General features: G+C 42.2%; 1 protein-coding gene across 2 annotated transcripts in view; it reads left to right on the top strand.

Moving 5' to 3' along the window:
- The first annotated feature begins 4,109 nt into the window (after positions 1–4,109).
- LOC143275554 (ethanolamine kinase 1-like) overlaps positions 4,110–16,434 on the top strand; it is a 22,287-nt gene continuing 9,962 nt past the window's right edge. The window contains exons 1-3 of one of the 2 annotated variants that reach the window (XM_076579746.1): positions 4,110–4,426; positions 9,020–9,279; positions 11,565–11,711. In XM_076579746.1, coding sequence (XP_076435861.1) covers positions 4,277–4,426; positions 9,020–9,279; positions 11,565–11,711 — 557 coding nt within the window. In that variant the 5' untranslated portion in view covers positions 4,110–4,276. The remainder of the gene's footprint in view (positions 4,427–9,019; positions 9,280–11,564; positions 11,712–16,434) is intronic. The other variant, XM_076579745.1, reaches the window with a different exon arrangement.

Raw genomic sequence — 16,434 nt, 5'->3', positions numbered from 1 at the left:
AATACAGCTCTTTTTTTTTTCATTTTTTTTTTTCAACAGTGTAGGCAGCTTATTTTACTGTATGTTAACTCTCTCCATACGAACGGCGAAAGAAATGACGTTAACAGCGTTTCTCCCGAATTACCACCATCAAAATATTACAAGCGGAAGGCTCTTACACTGAAGAGGTGAATGTTGACAAAGAATACCATAATTCTGACGACGGAAGCTAAAGGTTGGGTCATTCAGACACCCACTGGACATCCGAGGGGTCTGTGTAGAGAAGAGAAGAGAGGACTGGCCGTATTGAGTGAGTTAATGTCCATGAACACGCAAGTGTGTGTAGTTTTCCATACCCTGTCTTCCAGTTCAGAGATCCCCCTGATCATCTTTTCAATGCAAACACCCACCCCTCTTTACCATCATCCCCCCCCCCCCCCCCCCCCGCCCCCGCCCCCCTGCACCCCCAACCCAAAAGTCCTCCTTTGTTTAAAGTTTTGACAGGGGGAAAGTTTACAGGTAACAACATCTTTAAATTTTTCCTCAGCTGAATTTTCAGCTGCAACCACAGCTGCACCAAATATTCTGTGCTCGCATGCTGAGTTTATTATTGCATTTAATTATTGCTAAAAACATGACATATGAGCTGTTTGAAAGAAAAAAGAAAAGAGGGGGAAAAAAAGAAGAAAAGAAAATAATGTTTTGTTTTTTTTGTGCACAGGCGTCCTGATGTGCATTGAAAAGAATTTGAATATCAGTGAGTGGCTTTAACGTGGAAAGGATTTGATAGCTAAGGTTTTTTAAGTGGACAGGTTTTGATTATAAACTGGTGTTTTTAAAACAGAAAGATTTTGAATACTAACTAGTGGTCTCTGTTCAAAGTGGAAAGATCTTCATCGTTAAATGGTAGTTATAAAGTGGAAAGATTTTTTATTATTGGTTTCTAAGTGGAAATATATTGATTGATTATTAACTTGCGGTTTCAAAGTGGAAAGATTTTTGTCGATTATCAACTAGTGGTTTCAAGTTGGAAAGATTTTAACTGATATCAACTAGTAGTTTCAAAGCTGAAACATTTTGAATACTAACTAGTTTTGAGTAGAAAGATTAACAGAGACCAGTTTAATTTACTGGCATTGTGGAATGATAAGTATCTTTGTAATTGTTGCAAGCAGCTATGAGATATGTATCAAAGATTGCCTTCAGCCCTTTATAATCATCTTCATGCATTCTTTAGGTCATGAATACATGTGTGTGTGCATGCATATATATATATATATATATATATATATATATATATATATATATGTGTGTGTGTGTGTGTGTGTGTGTGTGTGTGTGTGTGTGTGTGTTTGAAGAGAAATGCTGTGTCCATTTCATCTTTGGCTTCAGAACAAAAAGATAAGCCACATATCTGGTTTGCTAATCAAATTTGTATCATTTAAAATGTTCTTTTACAGGAGTGACACTTAGACTACTGTTGACTCACCTTTCTGTTCATTTTGCAGATGTCACATATCATGGCATAATTTGTTGCAAATGTAGAGGTGCCCATGTTTTTTTTACAGACATGTTAAATTTGTTCCTGATGTTAACACGTATATGAATAAATAATTTCCAGCATATTTATGCAGGGTTGTTTTTTTTTTTTCTGTGTGAGATAAAGTGTGTTGTGTGTGTGTGTGTGTGTGTGTGTGTGTGTGTGCGAGCACATGCGCTCGTTAGTGTGAGTGTGCAAGTGCTTACGTGCGTGAATGTGTGCGTGTGCACGTGAAATTTGTCAAGGTCTCCGGTGTCAACAGAGTCGGTGGGACTGCCATTGAAGGGATTCGATGGTGGTCGGTCTCCACTCTGGGGGAGATGGTCAGAAGGTCTGGCCTCTGTGACAAAGCAATTATCGTCACTAGTCTTGTGGGCTCAGTGGATGACGTTTTGCAAATGTGGAATCAGATCCGGCACTGGTGAACACGGCTGAAATGACCACAACAGCACTGTAGGCTCTCTTTTCAGTGTGTGTGGCCTATGGTAGCTTTGTGCTAATGCAGCTGACTAGGAAGCGAGTGTTCTTGGGCTTGATTCCCAAGTACAGACTAGGATTTTTACTTCCTCCCTCTTCACTTTACCTTGAATGGTTGTCGGGTTGCTGGTCATTCGGATGAGGAGTTAAACTGAGATAAGATAAGATAAGATAAGATAAGAAGAGAAATTTGGTCAGGTGCATTATCACAACATAGACAAGTAAACAACATGGGGACCATAACTGTAAAAGTCAACAACAGCTTTTACGAATATTACGAAGATACAAATGTAAAAAAATAACACATACACCGTTTCATACATACATCCACACACTGCAGGTAATAACTAGTATTCTTAATGTAAAAGCAGAAAGAATTAAGAAACATTATTTGAATATAATTATAAACATAGCCCACTATACTGCACATTGATTATAATAGATAAGAATAAAGATAAATTGCGGAAAACCGCAACCAGATAATAAGCACACACCTGCACCCACCCACCCCCCACATGTGGATTCATGTGCAGCATGCACTGAGTGCACGAGAAAGAACTCTTGGCAACAGAAAAAGCTGTTCCTGGCAAAGTTCTAATAATAATAATAATAATGGATACTTATATAGCACACTATCCAGAAATCTGCTCTAGGTGCTTTACAAAAACGCTTTTGTTAACATAAAACATTACATCAGTGTTACACACACACACACACCAAAATGTGACTACACACACACACACACACACACACACACTGCATACATACATTTTAACATACATGTGTATCTAACAGCTACCCTAACACATACGCACACATAGGCAGGTACAAACTTACATAAACACATGCACACACAATACACATTCATATACATGCATGTAGTTATGTACACATATATATGTATACACAGTCTTTTAAACTGAAGAAAACATAGTCAAGCACAGCTAACTGATCTGTTGAAAAATCTTACTTTGATGGTCAGAAAAACAAATGCATTTTCAGAGCAGAAATGGTGGGAAAGACAGTTTGATGGTAAAACAAAATACATTTGCAGGACAGTAAAAGGGAGAAAAGAAAACTGGGTGGTGCCTGTCTGTTGCGTTGTGCTCTTCCTGGGGAGAGCAGCCCACATTTCAAGGAAAATCACACACACACACACACACGCCCACACAACCACCCCCGCACACATTTTCCTGCACCCCCCACCATACCCTCCCCTGCCCCCTCCCCCGCCCCCATCACACACACACACACACAGAGTCCAATGCATGGAAACAAAAGAACAAACTGACCAATATCAGCCCTCGGATATCATTGCCTTAGTAATTAACCATCACTGGGTAATGTTCAACTTTAGAATACTAAACTCTGGGGGGCTGTTTAGACGAAAAACAAAGGGTGTCTTAGGCTCACCTCGATGCGCTAAGTTGAATGGAACCCTCAGCTAAGCTGTACGACCACTACTTTCCCATGAAACTGCGACAATTTTATACACAGTAAGCTCAGCCGATCACAGCCAGAGCAACCACCTGTAAGCCATTTTGACTGCTGATCAGCAGTCAAAATGGCGTACAGGTGGGGAAGGAGTACTCAGCTTATTGTGTATTTGTCGCAGTTTCATGGGAAAGGAGTGGTCCTAGAGCTTAGCTGAGGGTTCCATTCAACTCAGCGCATCGAGGTGAGCCTAAAACACCCTTTGTTTTTGTCTAAACAACCCCCCTGAGTTTAGTATTCTAAAGTTGAACATTACCCCATCACTGTGTTTAAGATCGTACTTCTACCATGTAAAAATTGTGGGAACTGGTGTGTGGGGATGGAGGAGACAAGGATGGCATGCCAATGTCGGCTGAAGTCTGTCTTGCAGATATTTGGAAAGGCCGGTAATCCAATCTTTTGAGAAAAAAAGTGCATACCCTCCGCCCCCCACCCCCTCCACACACACACACACACTACATATCAAAAGCAATGTTAAAACAGCTTTGAATAAGACAGGTCAAGTTAGTCAAAAACAGTCAAACAATGCCTGTCATTCACAGCTGCATTTCAGATTTTTTTTATCAGGATGTTCGCTGATGCTTCTAAAAATAACCAAGTGATCCACAGAGTTATCTCCGTTGTGTGTCGAGTGGTGTGGTGTGTTGTGCTGTTCACGGCGGCAGAACGCTTTGAGTGGGGAGGACGACAGCTCGCTTGTGTCTCTGTCACCTGAGCGGAACAGTTGGACAGTTTCGCCGTGTTTTCAAGACCACTCGGTGCGCTTACACTGTTCAAGAGAAAACAATGTCTTCTGAACAAGTACCGAAGAAAGATGGGAACGAATTCGTCGTGTTGGACCAATGGTCATTGGACGTTTCCAACTTCGAAGAAAGTGCTTTGACAGTTCTGAAACACGTTCGACCTGACTGGGCAGCCGACAGCGTTGCTTTCCGTGTAAGCATTGCGTTTGTTTTGATTTTATTTTAAAATATTTTTTCTTCGGTCGTTTTGAGAACTTAATGCTTCAGCGCTCAGTTACTGGGCGTGCGTGTAGGAATATGGGCGTGGTTATTGAATGTGTGTGTGTGTGTGTGTGTGTGTGTGTGTGTGATGTTGCAGGTCATCGGACTTGACAACCTAACACAATGTTGTAAGGTATAACTTACTTTAACATAGTGGACAAAACGGACATGAGGGAAACGGAGAAAGAGAGAGCTAGGGGATGGAGGTGGGACAGTTATTGACGAGGGGAGAGAAACACACAGTTCCAGCACGAAAGGAGAAGAAAAACGGCGACGAAACCCCACCTGAAACAAGGTCAGTAGGTTATTGGGTGACGGGGGGGCAATGTCCACAGTTTTCCCCACCAAGATGGAATGGGTTGTATTTACAACAACCTTGACCTTTATTCATTCTGCAAGACACATGTAGAGGAATGAAGAGGAAGAAATGTGGACATTGCTGAAAGGGGGAGACATATTATTTGTGTGTGTGTGTGTGTGTGTGTGTGTGTAACTGGTATCAGGTATATTAACTGGTGTACGGTGTGCAAACTGGTATCAGGTGTGCTAACTGGAACCAGGTGTGTTTTCTGGTGTCAGGTGTGTGCATTCTATTCATGTGATACTGAGAGGAGCAAGGTAAATGGGCCTTGATGAGACAGTGTCTGCCATATTATTATATTATTACAGAATGCACCAAATAATCTGAATTACAAGCTCAACAAGTTTGTGTGTGTGTGAGTGTGTGTTTGTGTGTGTGTGTGTGTGCGTGCATGTGTGCGTGCGTGTGTGCATGCGTGTGTGCATGCATGCGTGTGTGTACAAAATAAAATGCAATGAACACATTACCAATAAAATTCAATCATGACACGTAACTAAGACACGCAGTAATGTACACACATAACTAAGACATGCAGTAATATACACACATAACCAAGACATTCTGTAATGTACACACATAACTAAGACACGCAGTAATATACACTCATAACTAAGACACGCAGTAATATACGCACATAACTAAGACATGCAGTAATTAATATACACACATAACTGAGACATGCAGTAATGTACACACATAATTAAGACATGCGGTAATACACACACATAACTAAGACATGCGGTAACACACACACGTAACTAAGACATGCAGTATTATACACACATAACTAAGAGTAGAATAGAATGTCTTTATTACCAAGTGTACCGGGGTCACAATGAATAGGGGGGGGGGGGGGGAGCAGGGGCGAGGGGGGGTTAGTAGACATGCAGTAATATACACACATAACTAAGACATGCAGTAATGTACACACATAGACAACACACTGCAACTATACTAGCAAGGTTATCTGCGCATAGTGGTTTCATCAATCAGAGGGTGAATTAATACTTGAGGGGAAAATGATAGTGTTGGTTTGGTTTTTCTTTTTCTGTTTTGTGTGTGTCACTGTGAATCTTATAGAAAAAAAAACTACAGTAACTGTAAAATGATAATCCTGTTATAAATCCTCTTAAACCCCCTCCCCGCTCCCCCCAAAACACCACCACCACCACCCCCCAACAACAACAACACCCCCCAACAACAACAACAAAAAACAACCCAACAACAACAACCCCCCCTCCCCCCCCCCCCCCCTCGCGCCCCCCCCTCCCGCCGCACACACACACACACACAAAAAACAACAACAACCAAACCCTGATGAGTTTGAATTTATATTGTGTTACACTTACACAATACTATATCAGTCATTTAGTACCAGATGCATAACAGATTATGCAGATTTCAGTATTTTACATTTATTGACTTAAAAAGAGCTATAAACAAACAGACAGACAAAGACAAAACATTAACAACAGCCCCCCAACAAACAAACAAACAAACAACCAACAACCACCCAGACCCACCTAGTTCCAATGTCAGGTCATCAGTTTACACTGTGGAAAAGGAAGGGAGATAACTGACAGCAATGAATGACTTCTGGTAGAGTATACTGTGAGTCATTCATTGCTTCCCCTTTCTTGCACGACTGTAATCATAATCAGAATTTTTAAAATTTTATGTTATGTTATTTTTTTTATATCTCAGGAAGAGAAATTAAGTGCAAAGAAGTCTTGGATACATTCACATCAGTATTACAAGGAGAATTAGTCAAATGTGGCTTACAACATATATGATATGTAGAACAAAATCACACACAACGTCATAGCAAAGGAAGCCTGATTAAAAAAAGAAAAAAAAGAAAAGAAAAAAGAAATCATTCCACCGTTTAAAAGATTCTCTCTCTCTCTCTCTCTCTCTCTCTCTCTCTCTCTCTCTCTCACACACACACAACACCTGATAAAAAAGATCCCTCCACTATTTAAACACACTCTTACACACGCACAGTCGCTCACTCACACACACACACACATACATACTCACACGCACACACTATGAACTCTCCCATGGATAATTTTTTGCATTTGTATGGTGTATCTCAACTCTCTGGAACAAGTATGAAAGTCAAAATAAAACAATACCAAGCAGTAATACACATTTATTTATTTTTTGGTACGCTTACAGTTGATTTCATCAATTTTTTGTATGCCTTATGAATATTATCAGTATTAATGATTTTAGTTATCTTTTATGTATTTATCAATTATTTTTTATTTACTTATTTATTTTATTATTTTTTAAAAACTTTTTTGTTTTGTTTTGTTTTGTTATTTTATTTTATTTTATTTATTTATTATTATTTTTATTATTATTATTTTATTATTATTATTATTATTTTTTTCTGAAGGCCTGACTAAGCGCGTTGGGTTACGCTGCTGGTCAGGCATCCGCTTGGCAGATGTGGCGTAGGGTATATGGATTTGTCCGAACGCAGTGACGCCTCCTTGGGCTACTGATGCTGATACTGATACTGATACACACATTCAAGGTGAAAGCAAAATAAGATATGCATAGAAATGTCAGTTACTGGCAGACAAACTTCAGTTACAACAGCTGAATCAACATCCCGTTCTGTGTTCAGCCATAACTTGGTTGGAACTACGAACAGAGCAGATGCTTAGATGCTAAGTCTCATTGAGCAGATGAGTCTCACTGAAAGCATGTTAAGATGCTAAACCTCGTTGAGCAGATGCTAAGATGCTAAGCCTCATTGAGCTGATGCTAAGTGCAAAGATGCTTTGCCTCATTGAGCAGATGCTAAGTGCTAAGATGCTTTGTCTCATTGAGCAGATGTTAAGATGATAAGTCTTTTTGAGCATATATGTTAGGATGCTAAGTCTCACTGAGCAGATGCTAAGATGCTTAGTCTCATTGAGCAGATGCTAAACCTCACTGAGCAGACACTAGTATGCTAAGCTTCACTGAACAGATGCAAAGTCTCAGTGAGCATATGTTATTATGCTAAGTATTCTTGAGCAGATGCAAAGATCCTATGATTTGTTAAGCAGATGTGAAGATGCTGAGCCTTACTGAGCAGATGCTAAGTCTCACTGAACATATGCTAAGATGCTTATTCTCATTGAGCAGATGTGAAGATGCTAGTTTTATTGAGCAGATTCGGAGATGCTATGTCTTATAAAGCAGATGCAAAGATTCTGTGCCTCATTAAGCAGATTCAAAGATGTTGATTATCAGTGAGCAGATGCCGTGAATCTAAGTCTCACGGAACAGATGTTAAGCTAAATCCCACTGAGCAGATGCTAAGTCTAAATGAGCAGATGCGAAATGCTAGACCTCACTGAGCAGGTGCCAAGATGCTAAGTCTCACTGAGCAGATGCGGAAATGCTAAGTTTCATGGAGCAGATGTTTTGATATTAAGCCTCAATCAGCAGATTCCACGATGCTAAGTCTCATTAGCAGATGCTGAGATGCAGAGTCTCACTAAGCGGATGCTAGTTCTAATTGAACAGATGTTGAGATGCCAAGTCTCCTTGAGCAGATGCAAAGACGCTTAGACTCACCAAGCAGATGTAAAGATTCTAAGCCTCACTTAGCAGATGCTAAGTCTCAAAGAGCAGATGTTATGATGCAAATTCTTCTTGAGCAGATGCGAAGGTGCTTAGACTCACTAAGCAGATGAGAATATGCTAAATCTCACTGAGCAGATGTTAAGATGCTAGGCTAGTAGCTTCATTGAGCAGATTTGAAGATGCAAAGTCTTATAGAGCAGATGCAAAGATGCTATACCTCATTGAGCAGATTCAAGGATGTTAACTGTCGCCGAGCAGACGCTAAGAATCTAAGTCTCAGGTAACAGATGTTAAGATTGCTAAATCCCACCGAGCAGATGCCAAAATGCTAAGTCTAACTGAGCAGATGCAAAATTCTAGATCTCACCAAGCAGATGCAAAATACTGTTTCACTGAGCAGATGCTACGATGCTAAGTCTCATCGAGCAGTTGCTAAGCCTCATCAAGCAGATGCTAAAACGCTAAATCTCACCGAACAGATGCTAAGTATCATTTTATTATTATTATTTTTTTTTAAAAAAAAAAAAAAGGTAAGAAAAAAAGAAGGAAGAAGTCTTGTTTTATGTCTTGTCTCAGGTCTTCACGGATGGCATCACCAACAAGCTGGTGGGGTGCGCCCGGAAGACCGACCCCAGCGACGTCGTCCTCATCCGCGTCAACGGGGAGGGCACGGACATGATCATCGACCGCCAGGCGGAGGTTCGAACCTTCCAGCTGCTGAGTGCTGTGGAGTGCAGCCCCCCTCTGTACATGCTCTTCCAGAACGGGATGGCATACGGCTTTTTCCACGGGGAGCCGCTTGATGAAGACAGCGTTCGGGACGTCACCGTGGCAACGTGAGTGTCGGGTTGTGGGTCAAGGTCGTTTGGTTGCCGTCATCGATACAGGGGGGTGATGGAAAGCACAGCGTGGATTTGTGTGTGTTTGTTGTTTGTGGTTATTTTTTTGTTCTTTGGTTCTGGTCACTGGTGGCATTGTTCCTCGATTGTGCTGTGGGTGTGTGAATTATCATGTTTCGATTGAACTAATTCAAGGTTGGCTTGTTGTGGTTGATTCAAGGGAGTGGAACACACTTTACGTACGTTTTTGTCTTTGTATGTGTGTGTGTGTGTTGTGTGGTGTGTGTGTGTGTGTGTGTGTGTTGTGTGTGTGTGTTGTGTGTGTGTGTGCATGTGTGTGTGCGTGCGTGCGTGTGTGTGTGTGTGTGTGTGTGTGTGTGTGTGTGTGTGTGTTGTTTCTGTTGCATCATTTGGGATTTATGTTTGTGTGTTTTTACATATCATAGACCTGTTATCGTAACACGATCGTGCGATTTACGGATGTGTTCACTCACCACACACTTGTCACGTTTATGGCTGTGTTTTACACACCACAGACTGTCAGATTAACGGATGTGTTGACACACCGCAGACTGTCAGATTAACGGATGTGTTCAGACACCACAGACTGTCAGATTAACAGATGAGTTCACACACCACAGACTGTCAGATTAACAGATGTGTTCAGACACCACAGACTGTCAGATTAATGTATGTCTTCACACACCACAGACTGTCAGATCAATGACTGTGTTCACACACCACAGACTGTCAGATCAATGACTGTTCACACACCACAGACTGTCAGATGAATGACTGTGTTCACACACCACAGACTGTCAGATTAATGGATGTGTTCACACACCACAGACTGTCAGATTAATGTATGTCTTCACACACCACAGACTGTCAGATTAACGGATGTCTTCACACACCACAGACTGTCAGATTAACGGATGTCTTCACACACCACAGACTGTCAGATTAACGGATGTGTTCACACACCACAGACTGTCAGATCAATGACTGTGTTCACACACCACAGACTGTCAGATTAACGGATGTCTTCACATACCACAGACTGTCAGATTAATGTATGTCTTCACACACCACAGACTGTCAGATTAACGGATGTGTTGACACACCACAGACTGTCAGATTAACAGATGTGTTCAGACACCACAGACTGTCAGATTAACAGATGTGTTCAGACACCACAGACTGTCAGATTAACGGATGTGTTCACACACCACAGACTGTCAGATTAACGGATGTGTTGACACACCACAGACTGTCAGATTAACGGATGTCTTCACACACCACAGACTGTCAGATTAACGGATGTGTTGACACACCACAGACTGTCAGATCAATGACTGTTCACACACCACAGACTGTCAGATTAACAGATGTGTTGACACACCACAGACTGTCAGATTAACGGATGTGTTGACACACCACAGACTGTCAGATTAACAGATGTGTTGACACACCAGAGACTGTCAGATTAACGGATGTGTTCACACACCACAGACTGTCAGATCAATGACTGTGTTCACACACTACAGACTGTCAGATTAATGTATGTCTTCACACACCACAGACTGTCAGATTAATGTATGTCTTCACACACCACAGACTGTCAGATTAATGTATGTCTTCACACACCACAGACTGTCAGATTAACGGATGTGTTGACACACCACAGACTGTCAGATTAACAGATGTGTTCAGACACCACAGACTGTCAGATTAACGGATGTGTTGACACACCACAGACTGTCAGATTAACGGATGTGTTGACACACTACAGACTGTCAGATTAACGGATGTGTTGACACACCACAGACTGTCAGATTAACAGATGTGTTCAGACACCACAGACTGTCAGATTAACGGATGTGTTGACACACTACAGACTGTCAGATTAACAGATGTGTTCAGACACCACAGACTGTCAGGTTAACGGATGTGTTGACACACCACAGACTGTCAGATTAATGGATGTGTTCACACACCACAGACTGTCAGATTAATGTATGTCTTCACACACCACAGACTGTCAGATTAACGGATGTGTTGACACACCACAGACTGTCAGATTAACAGATGTGTTCAGACACCACAGACTGTCAGATTAACAGATGTGTTCAGACACCACAGACTGTCAGATTAACGGATGTGTTGACACACTACAGACTGTCAGATTAACGGATGTGTTGACACACTACAGACTGTCAGATTAACGGATGTGTTGACACACCACAGACTGTCAGATTAACGGATGTGTTGACACACCACAGACTGATCGCCAAAGAGATGGTACGACTGCACAGTGTGGATCCGCGGGAACAGTCGGCGTCCGAGCGACGGTCGTTTTATCCTGTCAAAACTCAGAAATACCTCGACATCATCCCCACCAGTTTTGAAGACCAGGAGAAGCACACCAAGTGAGTTGTCGATTTGGTGGTTGTGGTGTCGTGTCTTTGGTGGTTGTGTGAGAGGGTCTTGTTTGCTGTTGTTGTTGTTGTTTAGAAATGTTGTCGTCTTTTTTCTGTATTTGTGGGCCACAGATCCCATTTCTCTCTTCCTGTCTCTGTCTGTCTGTCTGTCTGTCTGTCTGTCTCTCCCTGTCTGCCTGTCTCTCCCTGTCTCTCCTTTCTTTCTCTCTCCCCCCTCTCTCTCTCCCCCCCTCTCTCTCCCTCTCTCCCTTCCCCCTCTCTCTCCCTTCCCCCTCTCTCTCTCCCTTCCCTCTCTCTCTCTCTCTCACAGATAGATAGGTAGGTAGGTAGATTGATCGATTGATTGATCTCTGTCTATCTATCTATCTAGATATATATCTGTGTCTATCTAGATATATAGATCAATCAATCAATCAATCTATCTATCTATCTATCTGTCTGTCTGTCTGTGTGTGTGTATCTATCTGTCTGTCTGTCTATCAATCAATCTTCTTTTTTTTAAGTACCTGTACCAAGGATCAAATGGAATACTGCTACGAGCATATGACGACATGGCAATTTTCTAGATCAGTCATAGCCGAGCTGTGACTAACATGTCAAAGCAATAACTGAACAAAGAATTAACTGAACATACTCATATGAACACAAGTACTGTGTCGAACAATACAATTTACAAATCAACGCATTCTACACACTAGTACTTACAGCAATACGTAGCGAGGTGTCAGCCGTTGTGGGGGCACACATGACACAACACACTGCTCGACGCAGCAAGAGAGAGAGAGAGCAGGCTCTGGTCAGATGACTGACCAGGTATGAAATGACCACTCATCACTCACTGTGCCAATTTATGCAAGTTTAGCGGACCACAAAGGCCGTCACGTGTGCTTGCGAGCAGATCGTCACTAATCACGGAGAATCCGATGACAATTGTGTTTGTTTAAAGGTGTTCAGTGACAGATTTCCAAATGATTCCTGAACCGATTTACGTCGGATAAGTTGCAAAAGAAAGAGCTCAACACCTACTTTATAATGAGTATAAAATAAAGTGTTGGTTGTTTAAGATGAATTTATAATCTTAATTTAAGTCACCTGAACAGGGTCAGTTTTAATGAGCTCGTCACTGAAAATTACAAACTGCGTTAAATCAGTTTAACGTAGGCGAACATAAATGGAATAGATTTAAAGATGGAATTGCGACAATTGTGCCAGTATATAATACTTGTAATTTACTGATCTGACAAAAGAGGTATTAATTAATTACGGTGGAACAGAAACACAAGTTTGCTCTCAGCCAATGACGTACCGCGACACTGGTCGAGCCATCAGCAGGTGGTCTGGCGAGGACAAAATGATGTAAGCGGAGTGACGTCACACATTCTGGGCGCGGGTAAGGAGGGAAAAACGTAGTCTGCTAATACAGCTTGTGCGTGAGGCAAACTAATACAGCTTGTGCATGAGGCAAATATTGGAGCAAGCATAGCGCTTGGTCACACCTCCCCCCATCTTTTGAAATCCATTGTCCGCGATGGTTAATTAAAAGTAACTCTTGTGAGCAGACTTAGCTGGGCATCAAACAAGAATTATTGGGCAGGTAAGGGAGATAATTTTGCTGATAACTGATAGCTAAGTGAATGTGAAATGACCGCAACATTCTTAGGAACAACACCCTACTTCTATATTCAAAGTGGCTTTAGCCAGGTTAAGATAAGAATTTGGACTTAGTCAAATGCATCCTAACTTAACTTTGAACAGTTTGATATAGAGAAGGGGTCCCAATTCGGTGAAATACACTATGAAGTTTGAAAGCATTCATTTGTGTGCCTATCAATCTATCATATCAATCAGACGCACATGTAGTAGCATACATGTATAATAGCATAGATTATGAACATACTTTGCATTGCTAAGACCTTGTGACAAGCTAGATCACAGGTTAAATTAAGCAAGAAGAGAAATAAAATAACATGCAACATGAATTATGCAGAAATATCTGAAATGGAAACAAAATTACAGCATGAACAGGAATGATAGTTAAATAACATATTAGCACTGTTTCCACTTAGCAAGAATAAAAAAATAAACAAACAACATGAGTAATGGCATCATGATTGTTCTGGCTGTTATTTTTTTTTTTCATCACCAGTCTTTGTTTGCAAAATATTCATCATCAGTCTCCTCACACAGTCAGTGGTGCCCTGGTTGCCAGTCGTGTGGATCGCCTTGGTGCAGGATCTGGTGGTAGTGGAGGCAGCTCTGGTGCAACTCGCCGGGTTGGTGTCCTGGGTCTTGGCATGGGCCTGGTCAGCCTCATGCCACTGTCACTGTTAGTGTCAGCGTCAGTCACTTTGTCGCCCTGGTAGTGCAGTGGGACCGGGTGAGTTGGCGTGACAACAGGTGGTGGTTGTTGGCTGGACCTCTGTGGTGTGGGGCTGAGTACAGGTGGGGACAAGTGTGGGACGACAGCATAAGGTGTGGTGCTGGGGCGCCTCCGTCTGCGTCTCCTGCGTCTCTGGTTTGGAGCTGGAGCTGGCGTTCGCCCAGGTTGCTCAGTGTGTGTAGGAGCGACACACTAGTTGTGGGCTGGAGCTGCAGACTGGTGGTCAGCATTCTGTCGCCTGCACTTGTAGCGTCGCTTGTGGCGACACTGGTCCTCGACACTGGTCGAGCCATCAGCAGGTGGTCTGGCGAGGACAAAATGATGTAAGCGGAGTGACGTCACACATTCTGGGCGCGGGTAAAGAGGGAAAAACGTCGTCTGCTAATACAGCTTGTGCTGAGGCAAACTAATACAGCTTGTGCATGAGGCAAATATTGGAGCAAGCATAGCGCTTGGTCACAAGAAGATAAATGCATTAACCCCTAGGCTGCCAATGTGACGTATGATTTGTTCTAGTGTGATTTTGTGTGTGCAGATATCCATTTGTCCAGAAAGTACGATATTTTAGTGGAAATTACCCGACTAATGTTTGTAACGAACAAGTTGAAAATGTGACAAAAAAACAAAACACTGATTTCAGAACAACAGAATGTCACTAAAAATATATATAAAATGGGAAAACATTATGTGTTTTGTATTCTTTATTCATTTACCTTTCAGAAAATATATACTTTTATGGGTCTTTATCAAATAACAAAGAGCACAGATTTTTTTTTTGGTGAAAATTTATACCTGTTTTTTTTTTGTTTTTTTTAAAAATTATTTTTTTGTGAAAAATAACCCTGGCAAATAGATTTCACTTAAATCTTATTTTCCTGGCAGCGAAAGGGTTAAGACATAGTGATGGGAAAGATATGCAGAAGGGAAAAAACCAAAAAACAAAGAAAGAAAGAACAAAACTGTCAATCTTCTTCTTCTTCTTCTTCTTCTGCGTTCGTGGGCTGCAACTCCCACGTTTCACTCGCATGTACACGAGTGGGCTTTTACGTGCATGACCGTTTTTACCCCGACTTGTAGGCAGTCATACTCCATTTTCGGGGGTGTGCATGCTGGGTATGATCTTGTTTCCATAACCCACCGAACGCTGACATGGATTACAGGATCTTTAAAGTGCGTATTTGATCTTCTGCTTGCATATACACACGAAGGGGGTTCAGGCACTAGCAGGTCTGCACATATGTTGACCTGGGAGATCGTAAAAATCTCCACCCTTCACTCACCAGGCGCCGTCACCGTGATTCGAACCCGGGACCCTCAGATTGACAGTCCAACGCTTTAACCACTCGGCTATTGCGCCCGTCAAAACTGTCAATCAAGCCGTGCGATTCCAGTGAAGAGTGTTTTGCACAGGTTACATCCCCACTCTCTCGGCCAAGAGGGTTTTAGGACAGTCAGCGTTGGGATGGTTCCCAAAGGCCAACTAGCCCCCCCCTTCCCCCCGCCACCCACACCCCCTCCAAGGTGCAGCACTAAGAACCAGTGCAATCTTGGCCGCCTAGTTTGAGAGTTCATAGTCCTCCACAAAAGACTAAGCTGTAAAATGACTTCCCATTGCAATGGAGAAACCATTGATCATACGGCTCTCACTTTGCTGTTGCACCAAACTGTGAGGAATTTTTTGTTTAATGTCCCGTCGCACATATCGGTGATTGAAACCAAACTGTGAGTTTATGCCAGTCTGTGATTGATATGGATACTTATATAGCGCCTATCCACGGTCAGAGACCAAGCTCAAAGCGCTTTACAAACACGGAGTCATTTACGCAGCAGGCTGCCCACCTGGGTAGAGCCGACTGACGGCTGCCATCGGGCGCTCATCATTCGTTTCCTGTGTCATTCAATCAGATTTCAGGCACGCACACCTACACACTTAGACACACATGTAACATTTAACATTTTACGTGTATGACCATTTTGTTTATTTACCCCACCATGTAGGCAGCCATACTCCATTTTCGGGGGATGTGCATGCTGGGTATGTTCTTGTTTCCATAACCCACCGAATGCTGACATGGATTACAGGATCTTTAACGTGCGTATTTGATCTTCTGCGAGCGTATACACACGAAGGGGCTTCAGGCACTAGCAGGTCTGCACATATGTTGACCTGGGAGATCGGAAAAATCTCCACCATTTACCCACCAGGCGCCACCGAGATTCGAACCCGGGACCCTCAGATTGAAAGTCCAGTGCTTTAACTACTCGGCTATTGCGCCCGTCAGTATAAGCAGAGAATTGGGCATAGGTAAAAGATTGAAAAAACCCCCAAAC

The sequence above is a fragment of the Babylonia areolata genome, chromosome 30, assembly GCF_041734735.1.
Source record: "Babylonia areolata isolate BAREFJ2019XMU chromosome 30, ASM4173473v1, whole genome shotgun sequence".
NCBI lineage: Eukaryota > Metazoa > Mollusca > Gastropoda > Neogastropoda > Buccinidae > Babylonia > Babylonia areolata.
This window is presented reverse-complemented; position numbering and strand designations above follow the sequence as displayed.